Source organism: Curcuma longa, chromosome 9 (assembly GCF_044706935.1).
Source record: "Curcuma longa cultivar G26 ecotype Majalengka, Jawa Barat chromosome 9, ITB_CL_G26_1.1, whole genome shotgun sequence".
In the NCBI taxonomy this organism is placed as follows: domain Eukaryota; kingdom Viridiplantae; phylum Streptophyta; class Magnoliopsida; order Zingiberales; family Zingiberaceae; genus Curcuma; species Curcuma longa.
This window is the reverse complement of record NC_133869.1, coordinates 7,768,270-7,795,508: the sequence shown is the minus strand read 5'-3', so window position 1 is coordinate 7,795,508 and position 27,239 is coordinate 7,768,270. Positions and strand designations below refer to the sequence as shown.

At 35.5% G+C, this 27,239-nt stretch overlaps 4 protein-coding genes across 6 annotated transcripts; 3 read left to right on the top strand and 1 right to left on the bottom strand.

The window, feature by feature from the left end:
- Positions 1–63: 63 nt before the first annotated feature.
- Positions 64–3,644, top strand: LOC141834940 (probably inactive leucine-rich repeat receptor-like protein kinase At5g48380). 3 transcript variants are annotated; one of them, XM_074722334.1, is made up of 3 exons: positions 64–212; positions 1,453–2,316; positions 2,452–3,644. In XM_074722334.1, the coding sequence occupies exons 2-3, from the start codon at positions 1,477–1,479 to the stop codon at positions 3,451–3,453; spliced, it is 1,842 nt and encodes a 613-aa protein (XP_074578435.1). In that variant the 5' UTR covers positions 64–212; positions 1,453–1,476; the 3' UTR covers positions 3,454–3,644. The 3 variants fall into 3 exon arrangements, with proteins under 3 accessions (XP_074578435.1, XP_074578436.1, XP_074578437.1); XM_074722335.1 differs by having other exon boundaries at positions 141–212; positions 1,447–2,316; XM_074722336.1 differs by lacking the exon at positions 64–212 and having other exon boundaries at positions 1,483–2,316.
- A 2,511-nt stretch (positions 3,645–6,155) lies between these two features.
- On the top strand, positions 6,156–13,637 carry LOC141835419 (uncharacterized). The gene is made up of 5 exons (XM_074722874.1): positions 6,156–6,379; positions 8,084–8,185; positions 11,527–11,668; positions 11,785–11,831; positions 13,187–13,637. The coding sequence occupies exons 1-5, from the start codon at positions 6,293–6,295 to the stop codon at positions 13,424–13,426; spliced, it is 618 nt and encodes a 205-aa protein (XP_074578975.1). The 5' UTR covers positions 6,156–6,292; the 3' UTR covers positions 13,427–13,637.
- Positions 13,638–15,994: 2,357 nt separating this feature from the next.
- Positions 15,995–24,457, top strand: LOC141835288 (putative V-type proton ATPase subunit H). The gene is made up of 11 exons (XM_074722728.1): positions 15,995–16,024; positions 16,755–16,880; positions 18,244–18,346; positions 18,421–18,488; positions 19,197–19,252; positions 19,337–19,454; positions 20,489–20,647; positions 21,648–21,776; positions 21,852–21,977; positions 23,101–23,280; positions 23,994–24,457. Exons 1-11 carry the CDS (start codon positions 15,995–15,997, stop codon positions 24,240–24,242), a joined length of 1,344 nt encoding a protein of 447 aa, XP_074578829.1. The 3' UTR covers positions 24,243–24,457.
- Positions 24,458–25,492: 1,035 nt separating this feature from the next.
- On the bottom strand, positions 25,493–26,176 carry LOC141834491 (uncharacterized). Its single transcript, XM_074721813.1, has 2 exons — positions 26,091–26,176; positions 25,493–26,003 (listed from the first exon to the last, which is right to left on the bottom strand). The coding sequence occupies exons 1-2, from the start codon at positions 26,174–26,176 to the stop codon at positions 25,493–25,495; spliced, it is 597 nt and encodes a 198-aa protein (XP_074577914.1).
- Positions 26,177–27,239: the final 1,063 nt, after the last annotated feature.

Here is a 27,239-nt window from a genome sequence, read left to right as displayed (position 1 = left end):
AATCCTGGCAGTGCAGGTAGCCTCTCTCCTCACTCCGTGTTTATCACTCAGGAGTGGAGACTGGAAGTGGAGACGACGCTGGGAACGAGAAAAGTCTTCTTTGAACTCCGCGTCCCGGACTGGGGCTCTTCTCGGTGAATGGTGGGAGGCGAGGCTGGGGGTTTTGTGGGCTGCTGCGGGTCTTGGGTCAATTCCCAGGCTGATTGTTCTCGGTGAGCGCTCAGAAATAGGAGTTTTTTTAGGTGTTTTAGATTGCTCTTTAGGTTTGCTATTGATAAAGTTTGTCCATTTCTTGTGATTGTTTGTCTGTTGGTAGTGGATTTTTCTTTCTTTTGTTTCTTTTGCGCATGATGTTCTTGGATTTTGCGATTATGTTGCCCCTCTTTGATTTTTAGTCTGGGGTTTCTGGTTTCGTGAGCTCGCGTCGGGAAAAATTTGATTTTGTTTTATGCAGTTCCTGTGGATCTGGGTGTGAGGGAGTTTGCTCGTGTTTCGCGGTGAAGAATAGGGGGAGAGAGAAATTTGATGCTTCGATGCAGTTTTAATCCGTCACATCTCTTCAGGTAGCGGGCTTCTCGTGTTAGGAGGGAGCTTTCTTGAGATGGATTTTGATAAGCAGTTAAGGGCTTTTGGTTGAAGGATTTGGAGAGAGCGATCCTCTGGTGTCCTCTCGTGTCTTACCTGTGTATAGTATGTTTACCGTGATCACTTCGTTTGTTGGAAACATAATGGAAAATCTTAGTCGGCTGTTTGTGTTTTTCTCTCGTGTGTTTGAGCTTAGTTTTATGTTTGGGTCACTTCGCGATCTGCATCCTCAGGATTTCTTATCAGTTTTCTAAAATTCAAAAACATAATTTTGTTGCTTGTTTAATCTTGTATATTTTTAAAGGTGATGTTCTGTCTCTCGCTACACTTCTAAAACGTTTCAGTTTGCAAACTTGGTTATGGGGGAAGCGATAGGTATCATTAGTGTCAAAGTTTAGATAATTAGTGTCAATGGGTATCATTGGAGCCTTTGGTTCTTTTCCATAATACTTGCACACATAAGAGTTCTTATTGGCTTTTGAGATTCTGATATCATGTTTAATTTTGCGTAATTGGTTGGACTTGACCACCTTGGCCAAGCTCGTAACCTGTTGTGTTAAATTCTGAATGGAGTTTTCCATAGAATGCCTTATAGCCTCCTGCTAATTGTTGTATGATTTATAAATTATTGCTTATTCAGTTGTATTTGTGGTGTAATTGAGGTTTGCCAACCTCAAATAGTTGGGACTAACACAGTTTGATGATGGTTAGTTGAATTTTATTCTTGCTTCTTCTTGAGCAAGCTCAGATGAAAAACATTATAGATATAATGCTGAGTGTAATCTCTATTTTCCATATAGATATAGCTGAATCGTGGAAAATAAAATACTTAGCTGCATTTGACTCTGTTCCTCTAATTAGCAACAGACAAGGGGGAAAGAAGGAGCTCTCATGTTTATGGCCATGAAGTGGAGACTTTCTGTTGCTCTTATTCAGATACTACTTTGGTTTTTGATCAATAATAGATGTCATGGTACTCTTAACGACATCCAATGTTTAAGAGCCTTTAGTAGTTCAGTAGAAGATCCTGAAGGCAATGTATTTTACTCTTGGAAATTTGATAACCTATCAGAAGGGGCTTTATGCAAGTTTGTTGGTGTCGAATGCTGGCATGAAGATGAAAGCAAGGTTCTCAACCTGAGACTTTCCAATATGGGGCTTCGAGGCCAGTTCCCTTTAGGGCTTCAAAATTGCACAAGCTTGACTGGGCTCGATCTCTCGAACAACAACTTTTCAGGACCTATTCCTGCTGATATTGCAAAAAGGATACAATTTGTCACATCTCTCGATCTTTCATTCAATAATTTCTCAGGGGAAATTCCGCCCAATCTATCTGATTGCAGTTATCTTAATGCCCTCAAGCTTCAGCATAATCAATTGACTGGACAAATTCCCTGGCAACTTGGCAGCCTTGCAAGACTGAAGGATTTTGATGTTTCAAACAATCATTTGTCTGGACAGATACCTAACTTTGCTTATAGTATTTCAGCATCAAGTTTTGCAAGCAATGATGGACTCTGTGGACTACCATTGAATGATTGCACTGGTAGTTCAAAGAAATCTAATGCTGGTGTAATTATAGGCTCAGCTATTGCAGGTGTTGTTATAACCACCATTTTCGTTGGTGTTGTTTTGTACTTCTGCATGCAGAGAATGCCCATCAAGAAGAAAGAGAAGGACGTAGAAGAAAACAAGTGGGTGAAGTCTATAAAAGGAGTCAAAGGCGTCAAGGTGAGTTAGGTGTACTTTTCATTTGTTTATGAGCTGACTTTCTTTCTAAGCCTGCTAAGTTACAATAGGAGCTGTCCTCTTTCTTTTTCAATCTATATCCGTAGCCTAAAGTAGAATCCATTTTCTTATACTTAGGTGTCTATGTTTGAGAAATCAGTGTCGAAAATGAAGTTGAGTGATCTCATGCAAGCAACTAATGATTTCAGCAAAGATAACATAATTGGTACGGGTAGAACAGGGACTGTGTACAAGGCATCACTTCCCGACGACACTTATTTTGCTATCAAAAGGTTGCAGGACTCACAGCAATCCGAAAAACACTTTGGATCAGAGATGGCAACGCTTGGAAATGTCCAACATAAAAACTTGGTTCCCCTTCTAGGCTATTGTGTTGCCAAAAAGGAGAAGCTCTTGGTGTACAAGTACATGCCCAACGGCTCTCTCTACGATCAGTTACATGGGTCTGCTTCACAGGGCAAAGGTATGGAGTGGCCGACAAGACTGAAAATTAGTATCGGGGCAGCAGAGGGAATAGCTTGGCTTCACCACAGCTGCAATCCTCGCATTCTGCACCGAAACATTAGTTCTAAATGTATACTCCTGGATGAAGACTACGAGCCCAAAATATCTGATTTCGGGCTTGCAAGGCTGATGAATCCTATAGATACGCATCTCAGCACTTTTGTGAATGGTGAGTTTGGGGATCTGGGATACGTTGCCCCTGAATACACACGCACCCTAGTCGCAACACCAAAAGGCGATGTTTACAGTTTTGGTGTTGTACTTCTTGAGTTGGTCACTGGTGAAAAGCCAACTCAAGTATCCAAGGCTTCAGAAAACTTCAAAGGCAGTTTGGTGGAGTGGGTTACTTTCCTCTCGAATAACTCTATTCTCCAGGATGCGATCGACAAATCATTGATCGGGAAGGATCACGACACTGAGCTGCTTCAGTTCTTGAAAGTAGCTTGTTCTTGTGCTCTCTCTGGCCCCAAGGAGAGGCCAACCATGTTTGAAGTTTACCAGCTTCTGCGAGCTATTGGCGAAAAGTACCATTTTTCAACAGATGCTGCTGATACTCTTTTACCATCTCTTATTACAGATGCTGAAAGTTTGGATGAACTTATCGTGGCAAAGTGATGTACAAGGTTGGCGGATGGCAGGGAGGAAATCCATATGTTAGTATTAGTATTTTAATGGTGCAGCATGTTACCTAGAACATCTAGTAGTATCTTGTAAATCAAGTTGTCTTAAGGCATCTTAGATGAATGTTATTTGTCTTCCCACATCCTATGTACGCATTATATTGGACTAGGTTTTGGTTTTTTTTTTATCTCATTTGCCCTTCCATGATGAATGGTTGCTTTTTATATCTAGGATTGCTAAATAGTTAGTACAAGCCTATGCTCAGTTACTGCAAGATAAAGAACCCATGAGTTTAGTTAGTTCTCATGTAATGCATATAGTTTTTTCCTCTTCACATTCAATGAAGATGAGTCTGTGGTTGCTATGATATGGAAGAATAGAAAACTGCGAGAGGTAAATAAATTTGTGATTGTGATTCTTTGCTGACCTTGCAGAAACAATTATTATCAATTATGAGGATTTTGTAAAATTCACTAAAAAACCCTTCCCTTGTTTATGATGATCAGGTGCGGCATGTTTTTCATTGAATTATCATCCAATCAGAGACAGACGTTACTAGGCAAAGTTCCATTAACAAAGTGTAGCAGATTCATCTCTGGCTGTATCTGAGAAGGTTTAAAATTTTGATCCGTGTTGAGGTTTTGATCTTAGATCGGAATGATACGATTTGTATTGTGTTGTTATAGTTTTGATATTTTTTAAATTTTAAATATAAATATATATTAATTTTATTAAGATTTAATTATTAAATATGTTTTATATGTTGAAATAATGAATTTATATTTTAATATTTTCTTATAGATACTTATTAAATTGTTATAAAAATTATTTTTAAAAATAATTTTTAAAATTTAAAATTTAAAATTATAAAATCGGTTAAAAATAATTGTAAAATTATTTAAACATTTTAAATTATATTTTTGAATGTATTTGTAAATTTTTAATTTTCAAAAATTTATTTAAAATATTTAAGAATTATATTTTTAAAATTTTAGATTATTTTAAATTTATATTTAATTTTAAAATTATTTTATTTTATAAAATATTTATTAATTTTAAAAATTATTTAAAAATTTTGAAATAGTTTTTAATATTTTATAACTATTAATAATAGTTTTTTTAAAAAATACATATTTAAACAATAAAAAATTAACTAAATCAAAAAATTTTAAAAAATCACAATTGCAATAGCCTGTGGAGGTCGTCGTGGCATCGCAGTTCTTGTGAAGAGTTTTATGGAATATATAAAATTTTTAAATAAATTTTTTTATATATTTTAATGAATAATTTGATTAGAATTTTAGAAAATATATTTGATTATTTATTTAGATTAAAGAGTGATTGGATTGAAGGAAAAATAATAATATAATTAAGAAATAAATAAATATTAGGGTTTAAATAAAATATATAATTAATTAGATAATTTTATTAAGATTTAATTAAATTTTAATTGAGTTAATTAAACTTAAGTTTTAATTAAAAAAATTCAATTTTTTTCTCGATGCGCACAACCTTGGCACACACAAACGCAAGGTCATGCGACCCCTCCAGCAAAGCCGTCGTGGTAGCGTGACCCCTCCAGGGGCGCCCGTGCATCCGTGGGATTTTTATTTTATTTTATTTATTTATTTATTTACTTACGATTAAATCATTTAAGATTTTACTTTTAGAATCATAATATTAAGTATAAAAAAATTTTAAAATGAAAAATATTTAGCTGCTCATAGAGTGTGCGAAGTAAAGAATACGAGATAATAATCAGCTGCTCATGATGTGTGCGGGGTAAAAAATGCAAGATGCACAATCTGATGTACCAAAAATTCCTTTATGATTTTAAATTTTTTATATTTAATATTATAATTCAACTCCTAAATTTTAAAAAGATAAAACTTTAAATAGTTTAATCACAAATAATAAAAAAATCTACAGATGCATAGTCGTACATTGTGAATCATGCAGGACATCACAATTATATATATTGCGCGTCTTCTTGTGTGTCTAGCGTCGTCGGAGCGTCGGGATGCCCTAATCATTCAATCACAAAACGGATATCTTGTAAGGAAAGATGTGCAAGGTATATATATAATCTTACCCAAACACTCGTTGAACTTAGTTCTCCATACAATATTTTCACTGACCTTTAACTAGATATTTCAATATTAAATGTTAAAGAACGAGAGTGAAATAATATAATGGATATTTTTTAATTAATTTATTTTTTAAATTAATAAAATTAAAGAATCAATTATCAAAGAAGGGGCTCCATGTAAAGTGTGAACTCTAAAAATGGGTGGTGGGCAACGTAAATGAAGAAATTTATTCCAATTTTTCGCCTATGGACATCAGCACCATCTCGACCGTCCCTTAATATACCTCCGGGGCCCTTACATTCCCTATCCGTTGTTATCAGCCGTCGATTGTGTATAAGGGATCTCCTGAATTTATCCAGCTGTACAACACTCGTTGTGACCACACCGCAAATCTTTAACGACGCAAACAACAGCCGATGGCCGAAGCGGTTTCGGAGAGAATGCTGTTTCCTGTCTTGAGTAGCATTGGCTCCTGACATTGCCCATTATTTATTTAATATTTCTTTTTTTTATATAATCCGCCGGGCTCGATCTTCATCTGGTGCTTCGATCGGTCGTTCGTGGTCTCCAGAGACCTTTTTGCGCCCGTCTCTTCCTCGGGGTTACCAAGGGTTTGTTTTGGAGATCTGCCCAAAGGAAACCGGAATTTCCAAACGGGAAGTCTATCTTCTTCAAGTCATCACCGTCTATTCGAGCCGATTTTCTGGATTTCCTCTCGATCCAGGGGCGTTTAGAGTTCCAAAATGGGCAAGAATCAGGCTTACAAGGCGATGCAGAGGTCGAGGCTAGGTTCGTCCTCTGCTGGGCCGGAGGAGGTCGAGGACGGAATGGTTTGTACCCTTTCATACCATTGCTTCTGATTTCATGTTTTATCTTCTGGTCAAAAATGACTTTGCTATGAAATTGTTATCTTTAGGTTTGTGTTGGGGTTTGCATATGTATATCTTATAAGAGCTTTCTGAATTGCTTGTTACATGTATTTTTTTTCTCCTTTTATTCCCTTGACTTTCTGGTGCAGATTAAGCTTCCATTCCTTCTAGGAAGTTAAATATTGCTTTATATACCTTATTAGTTGATCTAGACAATCAGTTAGTTATTTTAATTGTGTTTAGCATTCTTACTTGGGCAAAAATTTGATTGAAGGGGAATATCAATGAGATTGTACGGTTCCCTTGATGTTGCAATTAGTCTTTTTTTAGTCTTAAAATTAGGGTTGGCAATGGGAGTCAAATTCAGAACCAGAAGATGTGGGACGCTATCCCCACCACCCACTACCACCAGGGGTCCATGCCTGATTGGTTCGGAGTGGGGACAATTTAAGACGTAGTTATGGTGATTGATGTTTGAGGATCACAATATCAAGCCACGTTATAACCACCACAATCATTCATTGCCCTCATATCATACACTATATGTCAATGTCCTTATCGGTGATGTTGAGTCTCACTTTCCAACTGAATAGCAAAATATTGTAATAAGAAATTATGAATTTGTGAGATAGCTGAGGGTAGAGACTGAAAATGAGGAAGATATGCGAGGAATATGAGAGAATGAGGAGGAAGAGATGAAGATTTGATGGTCGAATGGCAGAGGGAGATGGTATTTATATAAGATCATATGATTCTTTTAATATTTTTGATTTTTAAATATTTTTAATCATTAGGATAAAAAATGAGCAAAATACCCTTATTATTTATATTCTAAAAATTAAAAGTATGATACTATTGGTAATTTATGGAAAAAATAAACCAGGCTATGTGCTTTGTTTGTGCCTAGCATGCAAATCGGATCCAACCCGACCATAGGGGATCGTGCCCAACTCCAATTAGGTCCGTGCCGAGCTCCACTGGCTAGATGCCACCTAGCCCAAGTTTAGGCAAGCTTTATGTTGGGTCACCCCTATCCTTGATACTTTACCTACATCCTAGCAGTGTGTTTTCTTTTTTCATATGGGCTTAGTTAATGATTTCCCCCTCATTGCTACTGAGTAAATTGTACATGTTTCACAAGTTCAAATGTATTTTTGACGCAACATCAGTTAAACAGAGGATCTATAATTACGTTTTCTGATTTTTAATTTGCTGGTTAGTTTACTGATATAATCATACCCCTAAATTGAAGTGAGTTAACATATTAAACTCTCTTCTCTGGTTGTTCTTACTAAAAACTTAGGACTGGCGTCTTGGCTATTTGCCTTCAAACCATTTTTTCTGTTTTGTCCCATGAAATTATTTACTCTTTTTAAAATTATTTTATGCTTCTGTACCTTTTTTCACTCGTGAAAAACTAGGTATTCCTGGGCAAAGAAAATTGTACATATATTGATGAACTACTAGCCACTTTCTTGATTATAGCTTTGTTAAACAACTGAATTGGTTGGCAATATCTCTTAATTCTTTCTAGTAATGTTGCTGTTATGTGTTCTTTATAGTTTTGTCTTCTTTCATATAATATTTAGTGATGTTCTTCAACATAGCATGAGTTTTGTCATGTATTTCAATCAAAAGGATTATTACTAATGAGGACCATCACAGACGGATGGTTCATTTCATTCACCAGAGTGGCATGCTGCTCGTTTGGCCAGCTTAAAAACATCCCACACCGTAACATGGGAAGAATTCAAGAAAAAACAAAAGGTAAGGCATTTTTTTGACTGGTTTTCTGCAATTTGAGCAATTAAAGCAAACCTAAAATTTTGAATCTATCTTAATGTTATGTTTCTTTCTATATGCCATGTTTTTTTTTAATCTTAGATAGCATGTTCCGAGATATTTTGTTAATTTGACAGGCTCTTTTGTCCACTACATGCCAACACTTGATTGTTGATTTCAGTGTATGTAATGAATAGTTGATCTATGTGACCTTAGACCATAGTTGCTAAATACAATCCATACTTTTGATGATTTAATGAATCTACCAAACTTTCATCTTTACCAAATAGTTTTAGTTTTAAATATCAAACTAATCTATTTTGCCGTCAACTTATTCACATCAAAAATTTCTATAAGTCGATGGCACGTTAATTTTTTCACACAGTAAAAGATATGCATTCCATTGAAAATCCATCTCAAATCCTTTTGAGCAAATCCACACAACTAGTTTTGTAATTTGATCTAACAATTTGGTGTTGCTGGTGGGAAATTATGGACTCAATGTGGAAGATTTTGAACTCAAGTAATAATGCTGAGGCCTGAAGAAGGCTATAGCCCCAAACCAAAGATCAATGATTCAAATAATAAGAACAATGAGTTATGAAAAAAGCTATAGGAGATTTGAACATGAAGCCTTAAAAAGTTGTAGACTTGAGCTGAGGGTTAAGGACTAATGTTAGAAGGTGAAATCCAAGAAGCTGTGGACTCCTCCATCAAAGGAGAAGGCGAGACCCAAGAGGCTGTGGACCTAAACTCAGAAAAGGAATTGTGAGATCCAAGAGGATGTGGACCCAAACTAAAAAATGAGGAGGCCAAGCCCAAAGGCTGTAGACTCAAACTTAAATAGATATGAGTCCTAAAAGGTTGAAGACCTAATTAAAAATATGGGGAGGCCTGAATTGAAGACCCTAATAATGAAAGACTTAATAAGGCTGACTGAAGACGTGACAAAGCCCAAATGGTTGGAGATCTGAGCTAAAGCCAAATCAAGGAATAAAAGGTTAGAAACCTTGAATTGAAGACAGCTTGAAGTTTAAAAGGCTGGATAATCGAACTAAAGGAAAATAAAGCCCAATTCCCGAATTGAAATAAGATTCACAAAGTGACAATTTCATGTTGGTGAAATCAAGGCCACAAGCTATAGGAGAGATGATGAAGAATGTCTAAGAAAATCTCCAAAATATATGAAGTAGTTCTCAATTACCAATTATTCTTGACAAAGAAAAAAGCAATTCAAAACTATATGTATACCATAACTAAAAAGACAACATAATGCTCAAGACATTCAGATATGCCATAAAAGTAAAATTTTCATTTTTAATGTGAAGTGTGTACATATTCTCAAATGAAAATCATGAGAGAATTGTTGAGGGCCATTCAGGCCTTCTATGTGCTAACAAGTTTTGCCCTGGCTTTTTGAGCTTTTTACTAGACCATCAACTCCTTGAGATGATTTGATAGGCCAATGGAATCATTTAACAACTTCTCCCTTTGGAAGCTTATTGCCCCAGGATGCTTATGATGTTAGATGTTAGTTTTCAATTCATGGTCTTGCCAGACAGCTTGCTGGTGCTGGAGGTTTTTGCCAAGATTAAATATGGATTTTCTGCACTTAAGGAGTACCATCCTTGGGAAGATGAAGCTCTTATACTCATCCACGGCATGATCAACCTTGACAATTTTTAGTCCACTTCAGGGCATAATTGGCTTGTTCCCTGACAATTAAAAAGACTTTCTAGTATTAGCCCTTGAAATCATGGTTATTTCCTTGTGGTTTGTCTGGGAGGCTCTTAGGTCCTTAACCATTCATCCTTACCTCTTGATCTCCATCTTGAAATCCTCCTCTCTCCTGGCCTCTTATTATGATGCTTCAACTTTTCATTCTCCTTCAATTGTAAGAGCTCCTCCAGGGCTGATCCCAATCAGTCAGCTCCAAACAAGCTGCCGCTGATGATCCTGAGAAGAATTCCACAACTTGATACTTGGCAGTGGAGCTTTCCTTTTGTCTGTGGAGTCAGTGAACTTGAAGGATTCTTCCTTGTCCTCAGCAGCAGAGGTTTAGTAGGAAGAGTCCTATTGGATTGACTCCTTGGAAATCTGTAAAGTTGAATTTATACTGTTTTTGATGGTTCAAGCTAGGCCATGGGATGAGGTTCAAGCCGGGCTGAAGGTTGCGGCTCATCTTGAGTATCTACCAATTCTCTTATGATTTAGCAATTCAATCTTACTTGAGGGTTATAAACATTTACAAAATTCATTTGAGGGGCATATAATCATGTATGATCTAAAATGTTTGTCTCGTTTGGGTTTCACAAACTTCAGTAATTTTTTTCCCATGTTAATTCATTTTACTATGATGGATGAATTATTGTACTGGAGTTTGTCCCCTGAGGAGCTATGATCCAAATTTTAGTAATTTGAAAGAATTTATATTCAGGTATTTGTAGGAAATCTACAATGGCTAAGTTTTGAACTAATTTCTCATTGATCTTTCTGATTCTCCTGTGGAATTTTTTTGTATAATGAACCACTAAGATGCTCCAAGGGTCCTATCATTTAGTTTTTTTTAACCATTTTTAACCATTCATAAAGTGCTTTAGTTCTTATTCTTGTTAGGGTTTTTTTTTTTCTTTTCTGTAGGTGATTCTGTTGATTTAGTATTTGGTATTGTGATTTTTGGATAGTGCATGTAGTAACTGTCACAGGTAAAATATTGATCTCGCCTGAACTTCATAAATTGATTTGAGTAAGAGTATCCCACATGATTGTCTGAAAAATAACACCAGTGAAGATGTAATCTGCAGTAGGCTAGGGGGATGTTCTCAATGCCATTTTCCCTTGAAAGAGAAAAGCTTTCTATTGTGAACCAAGGGCCATGGAACTAAAACTTATAATTTATATTTTAGTGCAGGAATAGGATAAGAAGAGTCTTCGATTTTTGCAGGTTGTTAGAAATTATGTTGTATCCTTTGTATCTTAATTAATGAAAAAGTTTGAAAAATTATTATAAAATTATATAGAAAATACACAAAGGTTGTTAGCCATGCTTGTCAAATTTTTAACTAACTATAGCTGAAGCAATCCTTGCACGTACATTGATTGGGCATGGATGTACTTAAAGCAAATTAAAGCCAATCATGATGATAAAGGTATTGCATCCTTATGTTTGATTGATATGCTATTGCTTTCGAGAATGCATCTCTTGCCTGTGTCATGAAACCTCAAGGATATCTTGTTGTAGTATGTGTCTGAAGAATTTCATCAATATTAATATCTGCTCAATTTTTTCATCTTGCAAGTACAACATATATTGCTCTTGGTTTTAGGAGGATGAACTCAAAAGAGATGAGCTTGAGGCTGACAAGGATAGAATGATGAGAGAATACAGAGCTCAGTTAGATGCTGAAAGGGCTAGGAAGCTGGCCCTTGGAAGAAACCACTCTGCCAATAAATCACATCACAAAAGAGGTACTCAGAAGTTTGCATTTCTCTCTCATTAATCCAGTATCTTGGACCTTATGCTTTTTGCTCAAACTGCCTTTGACTTGGTTTTTAAATTCTACTACCTTGTTGCCTTTATGCAGACCGGAAGAGTAAAGAGTCAAAGAAGCGAAGTAGCAGGAAGAGAAAGGTATTCTGAATTCTCAACCTAAGCCCCTTTTCAAGTGCTAGTGTAACTTTGCTTATTACATAATTTTTCCTCTAGTTTTGTAATGTATTTGTTGAGATTATGCTTATACGGAATAGTCCCCAAGGATACTATGTTTCTTTTCTTGCGAAAACTCTTGAAAGTGAATGTAATATTCACAAACTTCTAAGGATTTGTAGGCAACACACTCCAAGTATTTATTGTTCTTATTATTGTCATAGAGAAAAGAAGCTCCATTTTTTGCCCGTCAAAGATAAATATCTGGGAGTTGTAGTAGTTGCATAATTGTGAAAAATATTTTGTAGGGATTTATGACCGTGACTTGTTAGCGACTATATTATGATATCGTTTCATTTAATTTTCAACAATCTATTATTTTTTGTTTTTGAGGAATATAAATTGGAAAACTGTGATGAGGTTTTCTTCAAATTTGTAAATCACGAGATGTGTAGCTAGAGAAACCATCTTTCCCTGTACTAGTCTTATCGCCAAGAAACTAGATGGGTTCAAGCAAGCTGTCATGTGCTATGTACAGGGGTGTTTTCCTCGTTGTACCAGGCCTATCACTTGTAAGGAAGGGCCTCTGCTTCAGATTAAGCAAGTAAAGACCAGCAATACTTGGAAATATAGTATGCAAATATCACACATACAATCAGATATTGGAAGCTTCGAGTGGAAACCTCTTCCTACCCTTTTACCAAATAACCTATTATTATATTTATGTGTGTAATTATTCTTGAAATACTCGAGTCAATTAACAATATTTGATTTACGTGGCTAGTGGTTTCTTGCACTAGTGCGGTTGAATCCTCAGTCAGATTAGAGGAATAAGAAATAACACCATTCTGTATAATATCGCATGTATTGTTATATTTCCATCATTGATCAATGTCTCATGTAGCTGTCCAATTGAACCATGCTTAGCCAAAGTAAACACAATTTAAGAACCCTAGTAACAGCTTGCGATGTCCTTTTGTTTCAATTGCAAATTTGATTGCAAGAATGTAGCAACTCTTTGCCTGTTTGGTAGGTAGTCTTTTCTCTTTTCTCATTATGTTTTTTCTTTTGACATCTTTTTCTGGAATTTGTAGCATAAGAAAAAGAAAAGAAGAATGTTTGTGGTAGTCTGGTCTTTGGTTCTCGCAAAGGCTTTATATAATTGTAAACCACATTTTTTTCCCCGCTTGTTATGTCCCAATCTGTACAATCTTTTCTTTATATTCTCTTCTCATGTGTCAGCACCATGTTCGATGTTACTTTGCATGAAATTCATCATAATGATCAGCAAGTGCATCTGACCTTATCTTTCTTTTGAATGGAATCTCGATTCTTAATAGCACAAGAGATCATCTGAGTCAAGCTCCTCTGGTTCGTCCTCTGAATCATCGAGCAGTGACGATGATTATGACAACAATGATGATCGAGAATCAAGGAGATCAAGATCTAAGAGATCAAAGAAGAAAAGGAAGCATAGATCAAGGGCAAAACACTCGAGCAGCAGCTGCAGCGACAGCGAGGAGAGTGACGGGCCAGTACGACTCTCCAAGTTCTTCGGAGTTGCAGTCGCAAAGAGATAGACCTTGCCCGGTGCCTGGTGCTTGGTGCCTTCAATTAATGGTGCCCTCACACTTGTGCCTTGTGGATGGCTCCCTCCCTTCTGATAAATGTGAAATTGGTAATCAGCGTTGTATCACTAGATTCAGAAATTGTCATATCATTTGGGATGCTACTAGGAAAACATTTCGCAATATCTCTGTGCTTTAACATTAATTGCAGTAAGTTTCATGATTTGAGGTTCGTCGTAGAATATTTATTGTCAAATTTTTTACAATAGTGGCTGCCAAAATTTCGAATCTATATTTTTATAGTCAAATATAGATTATTCTATTAAAGTCAACTAAAATGAAGTGATTTAGAAATGACGACCATGTGTTTCATGGACGCTATTTCGTATAAAATTGTTAGAAAAGTAATCCTAACAGATCTGGTCTAAATGCTTAGGGTTGTCAAACGGATTAATCATAATGATGGCTAATAAATTTTATCTAAATGGTTAGAGTTGTCAAATGAATTAATCATAATGAAGGTATGTTAATTCATCAAAATTAATTAGATGGTAGGGTGGGTCGGCCCATTTGATAGGTTTAGAAAAATTTTAATCCAATTTAAGATGAATTGTGGATTAGATAGATCAATTTATAGACCTATCAAAAAATAAAATTTTTATATTTAGATTGTAATTTAAACGAGTGAGTTGAAAATTTTAAATTTGGATTGCCATTTAAATTAATAAGCATTTAATTTATTAAAATTTTATTTTATTTTAAATTTTAAAAAATAAAATTTTTAAATCTACAGATTAATCCAAATTCACTATTGATTAATTCACTTGAATTTATCATGGATAAAATTTTAATCTAATCTATTTAAATTATTTAATTTTTAATCTAATTTATTTAAATTATTTAATAGGATGAATAAATTGGACTATTAAATGGATGACACCAAAAACCATGAACTTTTATCTCTATGCCCTCACGGGCTTGCTCATGGTTAGCGCAGGGCAGTTGCTTACAATAAGGCGATGGGTCAACACTAGCCAAATGGCCGTGATAAAATTAAAAACCATGAACTTTTATCTCTCTTCCTTTACATATAAATAAGATTTTTCCTGCCACAGCAAATAAAAATATTCCTAAAATTCCTTTTTTCGGCTCTATCTTCATCCATGTTTTAATCAGTTACCATCTAATATTTTAACTAGTTATATAAAATTGAATATTAGTTTTATCTCAGTTGCAGCATTAAGGTTTTAAGGCATGTTTTAAATTTTTTTTGGTAATAAGAAATATTCTACATTTTAAATGGTGGGTATTTATAAAAATTGTGGCAACTATCTACAAAAATATTTCCTAAATTAGATTATTTAAAATCTAATTCAGCTGTGCCTCGGGGGCACGCTCCTCTCTTTTCAGATCATCAACTAGGCATCTTATTTTTATTTTTATTTATCAAAATCATGTCTATCTCATTGGTTATTGTTCAACGATATACATTTATTTAAATTCCCTTTCAATTATTCTATAATGTATCTTTTGTTTAAATCTCTAGTTTAATTTTTAAATTGATTATATGTATTATAATAGTTACGAAATATAACAATGTGAATGTTAGATGAGCAAATATAATCCATATCGTACTAGTTATAGTTTTATAGCTGCTATAATATGAATATTTTTGAATAAACTAAGTATGTGTTATAGTAATTATAAAATCATAATTACTGTAGCAATTAACGTGAATATTTTTAAATATTAAATATATTGAATGTATTTATAACTAACTATAAAATTATAATTACTATAATATATATATATATATAGAAATTAAAATAGATTACTAAATTATAAATCATACAATGAATCCCATTAATTTAGAAATTAAGGCCATTTAAAAAATATATTAGAGCCCAGCATTTGAATAATTTTATATAGTTGAACAATGGAATGGAAATTCTTCTGATTGTAAGAAAAATTAAAATTAAAATTGAAGATGACACACTAAAAATTAATATATCAATATATCAATTTGAAATTATATTTTAAATATTTTGCTAAAATATAACATTTGCCCATATTTTAAATATTCTAGTATTTTTTCCAAATTTTATAAAATTATAATTTAGATTAGATTTATATTTTTTAAAAATAAATATATATACTTTTTAAAAAATTTTAAGATATTTTTAAATTATTTTCTATTTTTTTAAAAATATATATATATATCAGACTAAACTCGACCCTGCCTTTGTTGGGAAGCTGCTTCCAATTTCGAGTGTCAGAAGCTCCGGAGGAACTCCCCTATTTATTTGTTCGTTACTTCCATCGATCGATCGATCGATACTCATATTCCTTGAACTGTATCGTTGAGAAGATCTTCCTAAGGAGAAGCAGAATTACTAAAGAGCACTGCTGCTATCTACTGTAAGTACGATTCGGCCTTTATAACTGTTTTTTTTCTTCTGGATCTGATTCCTGTGTGATTGGATTTTACCACTATTTGTGATTTTTAGTTGTTATATTGGTGACTACTGGAGTCTGGTGGAATTCACCCGTTCTATATTGGTGGAACATTCATTCTTCTCGATGGCTCCTGCTGACTTGACGACGGAGGAGGTTGGTGATCTGAGCTCGTAACTTTGCGCCTTCTGATCTTGTTTTTCCCTGTAAGTATCTGATTTCTATTTGAATGTGGCGACACATTTGAGATTAGGGTTCTTGTTAAGGTCTGAAAAGGTAAGTAGATATTCCATCCCCATGTTGAAAACTAAGATATGATCGAACTTGTGAACGATCATTTTTTTTCATACCTTTAAACTTTTCTTATCACGCTATTAAATCTTGTTCTCCCCGTCTTTGTGAAGTTACGAAATAAAGTAATTGCGCTTGTCTGTAACCGGTATATTTTACCTGAATGTACACTTGGAAGTTGGATCTAAAGGCACGTTGCCAAGATGCTTTATTCTCCTTTTCACTTCTTTCTTTGCTTTCCCTAGTTGTTTTTCCTTGAATCTTGAAGATGTATCTAAAAATTGTCCAATTGACTGACTGATTCAAAGTTTGCGCATATCTCGTTAGTTCATTTTAAACGATCATTTGCATGGGAATTTGGCTAGACTGGTAAACATGTTGACACAGACTGATGCTGGAAACTCTGCTTGCATTATTGTTCCTATCATTGTTTGTTGGCTTTCTGTTTTATAAACCATGGATGAATGACCTATTGGAATTAGGCATAATAAGATGTACAGACCTCTGCTGACTGCAGGTACTTCTTTCAAATAGCAGTGAAAATAGCAGTGTTAGAGAAACATAAATGACATTTTTTTCCTTTATGCACTTGAAGGTTCTTAACAGGGACATACCATGGGAAACTTACGTGTCTACTAAACTCATCACTAGCGCACATCTTCAGTTGTTGAGATGGTATGACAAAAGATCCGGAAGCCAAAAAGCTTCTTTGCTTGATGATGTAAGTAAGTTTGTTTCCTTCTTCTTATACTATTTTACTACTGCCAAAAATTTTGTTTGTGTTGTAGTACTATGCTTCACCGTCAACCTTAACCTTTTTGGACTCAATGCAGTGACAATTCCTTTTTTCACATTGATTGTTTCATGTATATATATTTCATGATTTTTTATATCATATAATCTTGAGTGATGTTTATTACAGCTTTTTGTATCTTTCCACTTGAGTGATGTTTATTACAGCTTTTTGTCTCATTTTTGTATCTTTCCTTCTGAAGGATTTAAATGTCAAAGAAGTAGTGTTTTTAAGAAAGGTTGTTGCCTACCTCTTTTTCCAAAGGACGGTTTGTCATTTTTATTTACAAATAATATTTGACAGCCATGAAAATTTTGAAGCTATGCAATGATAAAATTTAAACATCATCATATGTGTGTTAACATTTATGGACATTGATGTGAGAAGGAAATTTTATCCATACCTCTGCATCTATGTAACTGAATATGTTTCTTGCTTCTAATGAAGAGGAAAGAAAAACTGCAGTTCTCTCGCTCCTAAAACTACAAATATATAACATAAAAATCATGACTTCTGAAATTGCTTAATTCAAACATGCATATTCCAATAGTACGAAACGTCTATGAGTTTCCATATTTCATATTGTAAAGGTGATTCACCATGCCTTATCCTAATCTAATTTAACTGAATCAAAACTACAAATATATAACATGAAAATCATGACTTCTGAAATTGCCTAATTCCAACATCCATGTTCCAATAGTACGAAACGTCTATGAGTTTCCATATTCGATATTGTAAAGGTATTTCGCCATGCCTTATCCGAAATTTAACTTATCTGAACCAAAACTGCTCATTCAGCATCTCAGTTCCAGTTCAATCTACTTCATCATCAGATTTTTTTGGTATAGAGCCAATTCTCCTTTTAACATGAGTTTAGTTAGCATTATATTTAAATCTCCAACTGTTGGAACTTGGAAGCCATTATGCATGTGAAAAATTTTCATTGATTTATGTTGCATAGTTTCCTGTATTTCTGCCATTGAATAATTGTTCTTCACCTCTCCTTTTCATTTATTGGACCTTATTTATGCATCTACATATATAATTGAAATTTGTTATTCATATTGTTCTTGCTCTTTTGTGTTTAAACTAGCTCTAGGTATTCTCCTGTCATATACTGGGCTGCACAGGGTTAAGCTTAAGTTGTTTTCACAGGGTGTAACTTCAGAATTTTTCATGTCTATTCACCATTTTAACTTACAACACCTTAAATTATACTGAACCGTAGAAAACTTAAGTCGCGCAAATAATTTTGTGCACTTTCCATTCAAATTATCAAAATTTACAGGATGGACCAGCTTATCTGCTGGTGTTCACAAACATTTTATGTGATATATCAAAGGAAGAGACAGTGGAGTATGTGCTTGCTCTTATTGATGAAATGCTTACAGGTAAGAAAAGTGTCTTTTGAGTTTTTGACCTCTCATGTTAATTATCCTGATAAATTTCATTCTGTTCATTGCAGCAAATCCAAAACGGGTCAGACTTTTTCACCAAGCAAGTGAAGATAGTTACCATCCTTTCATAAGTTATGTTTTGATAACATTTTGCTATCACCGGCCATTGAATAGGAAAATAGTGATTTATGCTTCTCTTAAGTTGTTGGAACTACTTATATTCTTTTGTAATCCTTCTGGATGATTCTTTGAGGATCCTTTGTAGGAGCAGAAATTTATCTAATTAGAAGGGGAGCCTTGGCGCAACGGTAAGGTTGCTGCCATGTGACCTTCACGGGTTCAAATCCTGGGCCTCTTGCCAAAGGCAAGGTTTGGATCCTTTTCCCGGACCCCGCATGGCGGGAGCTTCGTGCACCGGGCTGCCCTTTTTAGCAGGGGCATTTTTTGAAGTAAAAGTGTATTTATTTAGTGATTGTAGTTAGTTTAATGGTGAAAATGACATCTAGCAGCGCAGTTAGTGGACTTAATGGTTTCTTGTGTCTAATACTCTAATTCCTATTTAAAGACATCCTATGTAAATATCAATTGAATTTTGACTGATATGATGCTTCTGGCTTCATTTGCTTGCTTTGTTACTGACATTGATATGTTCAAATGCTTTTATATTGTTTTATTCTTCCTCCCCTGAAAAGCAATTCTGCTTTCCATGATCTTATACTCTTCTCTGAAAGGTCTTCTATTTTCCTACAGAGCCAATTCTTGGTGTGTAGAGTCTGTTTTTCTTTAATGATATCAATCTTATTTTATTCACACAATACTCTTCCAATCTTTCAGATGGCTTCAGGAAGGAAATTGGTTCATACAAGAGAAGTGTTATAAAATATTGACTCTTGTAGTAAAGTACTCTCAAACTCCTCAATTTGCACAAATACTATATTGATAGTTTAAAGTTCAATGGAGGCCTTTAGTTAATTTTCCTTTTAGTGTTCGACCAAAAGCTCTGGATAGCCTCATTACAACAAGAGAACCCTCACATTCAAAAAGTCAGATCTCAACTATTAAAGATGTTTTAAAGGGACTACTTGATTGGCTCTGTTTTGAGGTTAAGTTCTTTATGCTCATTGCAATTCGTCAGCATAGATTTTTTTTTTTGTTACAACCTGAAAATGTGACAGAATGTGCTTTCCAAGACTCACATGATTTATTTATTTTTATTTGAAGTATTTTTTTGTGGATCATGTCTATTGACAATATTAGCTATCATTTTTTCCTTAATCAGTTGCTTTTGAATTGGGATTATAATCAACTCAGGCTTTTGAAGTTGAATTTGGATAAACAGAAATTGATCAACTAATATGAAAATTTGGAGCATGTTTCCTAGACTTAAGTCCATAACAGATCTTGTTGGTTGGATATTACAGTGGACGGATCATCCACCCATTGTTTCCTTAGAAAAACAATGAGGAAGACTTCCATTCTTAGTCATTATTCACCTACAAGTGGTTGGAGTCTACTTCAATTATGTATGCATAAAACCTAGAAACTATTTCAATATTGCCTCCTACCTCCTGACCACCAACCTTTGGGTCAGCAATTTTGATACCTAACTCTCCCCATCCCAACCAATGCCTTGGCCTGCCTCTCCACGAATCTCATTGGTGTGATACTCATTATCCTTCTCCATAGTGTCAACGACTATCCCTTCACCTTTGGCACTAAGAAGAAGCTAGTCCTTGATGCCATGAAGCTCAACGGTCCTGAGATCTAGCAGAACGCACATGTTGCAGGCTCTAACTTATGCAAGCTGTGGAGACGGAGAAGAAATTGTGTAATTTGAGGAGATAAAAGTTTATGAACCAATAAAGAAATTGCGGTTGGCAAAATGCTCCATATCTTTATTTTTCTCCTATCAGTTAATTTATATAAATAGTGTTGCTTGCTTAACTGATTGAAACACATTTTCACAAGTTGAAGTAGTTATAACTTTATAATTTTATGAGCTTCTTGTTTCCCATTTTGGAAAATTTCTAATATATGTGTTCTAAACAAACAGTTGTATGATCAAATTCAATGAAATTTCATTAGATTAATCTACCAATGTGTTGTTCTTTACTGGAAGTTGTATTTGATTTTCAGCTGAAGTATTCATCTCATCCAACTTGTTCTATACCTTTGGCTGTAACTTGCCTAGCCAATTTGCTGAGAGAACCTTCCATGAGGGTTTCATTTGTTCAAGCAGATGGTGTTAAATTGCTAATTCCTTTGATTTCACCAACATTGAATCAGCAGTCCATCCAGATCTAGTAATTTTATTTCCTTTTGTTGACTACAACTTCCAGTAGTCATTTTTATGCTTTTCTGATAATTGTTAACTTATGCAACATTTCTTTTTGGTCATTGCATTTAACAAAATATAACTTCCTTTGGGTATAAATTCTGACATCACTTTTATGCTAGGTACGATTATCATATTTTAGTTTACTGCATAGTTTCATAATTTCATATCGCTTTCAATATTTATTATGACATTTTCAACAAATTGTTGCAACACTTAGTGAAATATTTACCTCCAGGCTTGTTATTTGTTTTTGTTTATGTAATGTGTACTCAAGGGTAAATGCATCTTCTCTCTATCATTTGTATCCAAGAGTGAAATTGTTTGTTCAGTGGAGGTGAGAACCAGAGAGATGCCTGCATTTATGTGGAACCTTCTGATGTTGTACCATAAAGTGAGGAATTGGCCACCAGGGATCTGAGACTAGGTATATGTAGGCTCCTACCCCATGGTTAATTACAACAACATTCCTTTGTATAAATAACACTTGGATGTGAGGCCTGTGTTTCAGATGGGATGAGGAGGGATATCTTCAACCATGATTTTAATTTTCATTGTAGTGCTTATACCAGGCCTTCGTCTCATTGTTACAATATTGGGGGCATACGTTTCAATGCATGCTATGAGTGTATACATCGATACTAACTGTTTTGATAGTAGGTGTTCTTTTATTCTCTGCTTTATCCCAAAATTGTTGTCCAGCTTTGATGAAGGAAAATAGTTGTATGAGTTTAGCTTGAACAAAGAAATGTCGAAAAGAGAATGCTTTCTTGTTTCCTTGTGCCATTAGCTTGTCTTGACCTGTATGGCGTAGGATTATTTTGAGCAGATCCTAGCCAATTGGTTCATCCTATCGGTCGTTAAGATGATAAGACAATTTAAATGTACACTACTATGGTTGCTAATGCAACCAAACTCTGGTCTTTTATGTTAAACCCTGAAATCAATGTTTTTTTTTGGCAGCTTTTATATGAAACTTGCCTTTGTATTTGGCTCTTGTCCTATTATGATGCAGCAGTTGATTACTTGGCCACTACTAGGGTTCTGCCAAGGCTTGTTGAGGTTGCAAAAGGTTCAACCAAAGAAAAGGTTTAATTCTGCCAATGTTTCTCCAAGTCTTTAAACTTGGTAGCTGGCAAACTTTCAACTGTCTATATTGTGCAGGTTGTGAGGGTCATTGTACTAACATTGTGCAATTTACTGCTCAAGCCAGTATGTGGGGCACAAATGATTGATCTTGGATTACCGCAGGTCATCCAGTCTCTAAAAGCTCAGGCCTGGAGTGATGAGGTTACACTTGTAATCCCTTTGATACCAGTTGTGATACAAATTAGTGTTAAAATCATGATATTTATGATTCAATACTGTTAAAATCATGATTATATGATTCAATACTATTAAAATCATGATATATATGATTCAATGCTGCTACACACTGATTATTGCCTAAGTTTTGAACAATATTGAATTTTTAGTGACCCAAAGTAGAGAAGCTATGTAAAAAAATATGGAGCTATGCATAAGAAAATATATCTATTGGCACATTAAATAAATTTGAATTCAATATAGATCGATTCACTCAGTTGTATTTGTGGCTGCAAGTTGCAAAATTATAATGATTAAAGGCTACAGTAAAATAGCAGAAATGTCGATAAGTCTGTCTTGGAAATGGTGAAAGTGCATGGATGCCTTTATGTAATTTGGTTCGTTCTAAGAGACTTACAGGGACAATGAAAATGATTTAGTCTTTATCTTTGCTCTGAGTGTTGGAAAAGATGCCTTTACTATTAATCTGGGATGCCGATAATGTGATTGGTGATCCTTGACCTCCATATATATATTTGCCACTTACTAAAATTCATATTATGTTGTCACCACGCACTGTGTTTTTGTACTTTTTCCCCTTTACAACTTTGGAATTGAATGAGCTACCATTTTGAGCCAATGTTTCTGTTTTATTGCAACATTTTTATAGCAATTTCTTATGGAATTGGATATTGTAGCCATCCATGTAAAATTTTGCTTCTAGTTTGCTGGCAGCATATGAACTGATCATTGTGATTTATCAGTCCTGCACATCTTTGTTACTTACTGCACCAGCAATAGCAACAACAAAGAAATAAATATATTTAGTATTCATTTTTTATTGCGAAGTGACCTGAACTCTAGGCTTATCAAACCATACCATTGATATGGAACCACACACACCGACACTAAGCCATTATCACTGAGGATCCCTTGAAAAATGATGGTCCTCCCACTCTTTTACTCAGACCCGATATTGCTCTTATCACTCAGTATGGGATGAGATTTTAAACATTTCTTGCCTGTATTTATTCATTTAGCTATCTTTGGTTCTAAGTTTATATGATCGTGATGCAGCTTTTAATTATACTCTTTGTTTTGAATCTAGGATTTATTGGATGCACTGAATCAACTGGAAGAGGGACTTAAAGAATACATTAAAACTTTGAATTCCTTTGATAAGTATAAGCAGGAAGTCCTTTTGGGTCATCTTGATTGGTATCCTGTGCACAAGTATCCAGGCTTTTGGCAAGAGAACATTACAAATTTTGAAGAAAATGATTTCCAGGTAATTTATGCTGCTATCAATTTTTGAAAAAAAGAAAAAATTGCATGAGGCCCTTGATCTAATTACACATGTGCATTAGTGAAAGAAGCATGACTCTATTCCTTTAGACTTCATTGTGGACAAGGGGCTTGCGCAAGAGCTAAGGACGCCTCCTAATTAGCAAGATGGTTGTATCTTGTTTTTGAATTGTTATTGCTTTTTTTTTATCTGTTGCTGATAGTCCGTTAAAGTTAGTATTAATTTTATGTCAAGGTCATGGTTGTAGAAATGAGACGGGAAAAAGGTCTTCCATATGAGATCCACAAGTTACTTTCTATCAGCAAACTCCCGCTGGGGAACAGTAGCTTTAGTTTTCAGCATGAAAAAAAATCTTGATTCACAATGTAAATAAGAGTTGGGGAAAAAGTTCCATCTAACTGAATCCGACCATCACTAAGTTTTCAAGTCATATGCCCGTATGCTTAATTTTGTGACAGAATGCTAAAATTTTTTATAAGGAATCAGTTCGTGGCCCTATACAAGGGATCTCAAAACTGTAGTTAAACTCGATCTTTTATTCTCATATCACAAAATACTCCAGTATTTTTGCCTTATTGAACAAAAAAAATCTTTCTTAGTAACAAAATTGATGATTTGAAGTTGTACCATATTTGTGAATGGTAAGGAGATGATGGAACTCTGGCCAGAACCTTACTCCAGAACATTATGTGCAGGTTCTACGTGTCCTTGTCACTATCCTTGATACTTCTACTGATGCTACGGTCCTTGCTGTTGCTTGCTATGATCTGTCTCAGTTTATTCAGTATCACCCTGCTGGAAGAATCATTGTATCAAACCTGAAGGCTAAGGATCAGGTGATGAAGCTTATGAATCATGAAAATACCGAGGTGACAAAGAATGCCCTTCTATGTATCCAAAGGCTTTTTCTTGGTGCCAAATATGCTAGCTTTTTGCAGGCTTAAGTTAATGGTCCCTACAATGGTGAACCCTGATGATTCAATTTTATTTAAAATTTTTACTGAAATATTGTGGCAGATGAGTACAAAGAGTACTGTTTTTTTCTCTCTCTCAGGCGCCGTCCTCTTCTCAGGTTGGTAAGCATTGCCATTCTTGCTTCGTAAATAAATTGTATTCTCCATTTCAAATGCTCGAGCATTGTATTTGGAAACCAGAAATAAATAACTCAATTCTTATGTCCTTTAGTTTTCCATTCCCTTCTATTGCTTGCTTAGTTAATGGTTCTGTACTTGTCCACCCTTTAACTCGTTATTTCATTTCCATGCTAGACTGCAAACCCTCTCCTTCATTGTTGTTTTAATAGCCTATTGATTTCATTTGTTTCTTTTTATTCATTTAACCGATGTACAAATTCTGTATACAAAATATGCTTGCACTTTGAATGCTACAAGAACTACTCCAATCTTCTGCAATGGTTTGGAATGGAAAATACATCTGCAAAGAAAGGAATGGATAGTAACTTTGTCATTTATTCTGTACCTTTTCTTCATCAACATTTTCCTGGTCCCATTTGGATCCATCCATTTGGAAAAATGTAATAGATAAAATGATTGGTTGCATTAGTCAGCATGCATACTGTTGTTCATGTCCTTTTGCTCTTCTGGTCAAAGTTTTGATGATTTGTTCCAGTGAAGCCAATGTTCTTTTACTCGAATATTCCAAACTTGCTGATGGTAGGATTTCTAATAGCAAACTGGATTTCTGTAACTATTTCGTGTCCTCAACTGAAGACCCAACCCAACTTTTTTGCTTGTCACCGAGCTGATCCAGACAATTCTTGTGGGTCCTCATATCCCAAAATCAGGCAATTAAAACAGAGGATTTGACATTTACACCTATTTTTTTCACTGATATTGTTATGGCTCAAATTTGTAATGCAAAAAAAGTAGGTAAATATTTTAAAGAATGAACAATCACCAAATGATGTCATTGTTAATTAACCTAATTCTTCAGCTACGAGAAGTAAAAAAAAAAAGGAAAATTTTCATTTTCTATTTCCAAATTTTATGACCACTTCAATTTGAGCAAGCATCTTGGTTCAACCATTTACTTTATTATATCCATAGAACATTTCATTTCCCACTTAGTGATACCATGAGCATATGAAGAACCACAACGAGACATAATCTCATAAAAAAAAACTTGTAGAAAAGCAGCCACAGGATCAATACTTGTTACGCCTACTACAATTCAACTACTGCTGCTCTTCTTCCTCTTCTGGTGCAGCCATTACCATCTTACTCAGAGGACTCGGCCCAATCTTCTTCCTTCTCATGGCATTCCTCTTCCTGATGAACTCCATTTGGTTCCTCCTCCGCTTCTGCATCATGGCCTCCTCTTCCACGACAAACCTCCTCATCAAAATATCATCCGTCAATGACTTCCCCCTGAACACTCTCCGTCCTTCAACCGACGCCCTTGTGCTCGAGATCCTCTCCGACGGCCCCTGCGCGAACGATTTCGACCGGGGGTAACTGTAGCTCCTCCTCGGCGGGACTTCGGCTCGAAACACCTCGTTGTAAGAAGAGATTGGAGCACAGAGACACACTCTAGTGAAGGAAGAAGCCACCTTGAGGGAGGTGCACTTGCTCAGCCTCTCCCTGGCGGAGTCCTTTGCATGGACTCCTTCAGGCTTCTGTGGCAAAGGCTTCAATGCAGTCTTCCACAGAATCACGAACTCCATCACTCTTCCATACCACCTCTTCCTGCAATGCTCAATTATGCATTCGCTCGCGAAGAGAAGCTCAATGGAATTGCAAAAGCAAGAAAAAACAAATAAATAAACAAGTTGCCTTTTCTGTGGGCGCTTCTGCTCCTGCATGAACAGGGAGTGGAGAAACATGGGAGAGTTTCTGTTAACCGAATGGCAATGTGGCATCAGCTTTGTTGCTGCACTTGTTAACCGATTCTCCAGTGACAATGTGGTAATTTCCTTCTTCCTTTTCTTTATCGGAGGGCACTTTTGCTTTGGCAGGATTCCATCTGAGAATGAGGAAGAGATAAGAGCCTTGCAGTGGTTGGAACTTGGAATACTAATTTGAACTGGCAGTGAGAATTGTGGGTGCCCTTCGCCTCCTTTAGAATGAAGTGGAAGGGTGCCCTTGACTGCCCCAGTGCCCTTGAGATTGTGTGAAGGAATAGATTAATGTAATTCGGGTCAAGTCCGATGACCCCAGCGGTCAAAGTTGTCGGCGTAACCACAAACACACCTGCGAAGGAGCTGTCGTTTGTTATATTTTGTAGCTCATCATGATTATCATGTCTACAACTACAATGCTTCGCTCATTCAATTTAACTTCAACGAGTTCAAGCTCGACAGGCGAGTTGAATAAAGTAACAAAAGAGACAACTCATTCTAGGGATCATGGAAGAGTAGCGAGGTGCACTTTAAAGCAGTCCACAATGTCCAGCTAAATTGTGAACCAGGAATATTGATATCGGAGACTGGAATGGCTTCATCAGGATTCATTCGCTTTTGCTTTAATCTCCAAAGTCTGAGTAAAGTGAAGGAAGGGAGAAAGAGAACTTGATTACCGAACATGGGGTGCTTTATATAAATCCTCTTTAATATTCACCAAACCAGGATCCATCAAAGGCTGCTGAACGTACAGATCATGTTAGATGTAAACTTTTTTCATTTTTCATTTTTTGTGTTTCAAGCAAGCTTGATTCATGATCTGCAAGAAGAAGCAGCAGAGCAGCCCTGCCAAGTGATCGTACTGCCTCATCGTCTTCTCCCTTCTTCTCCTGCCATTGATTGGCGTCGTGACAAACGCATGCCATCATTCAAATTTCGTCTCAGTCTCACGTGCCAACGGCCTTGTCTTCCGCACGGGCGCCCTCGTCACTCTCTGTCGATTGCATGCTCGCTTGGTACGGGCAGTGGCAGCGCCCGGCGCTGCCTCCTGCTCAGGCTCAGGTCAAAATTTGAAGGCAGAGGG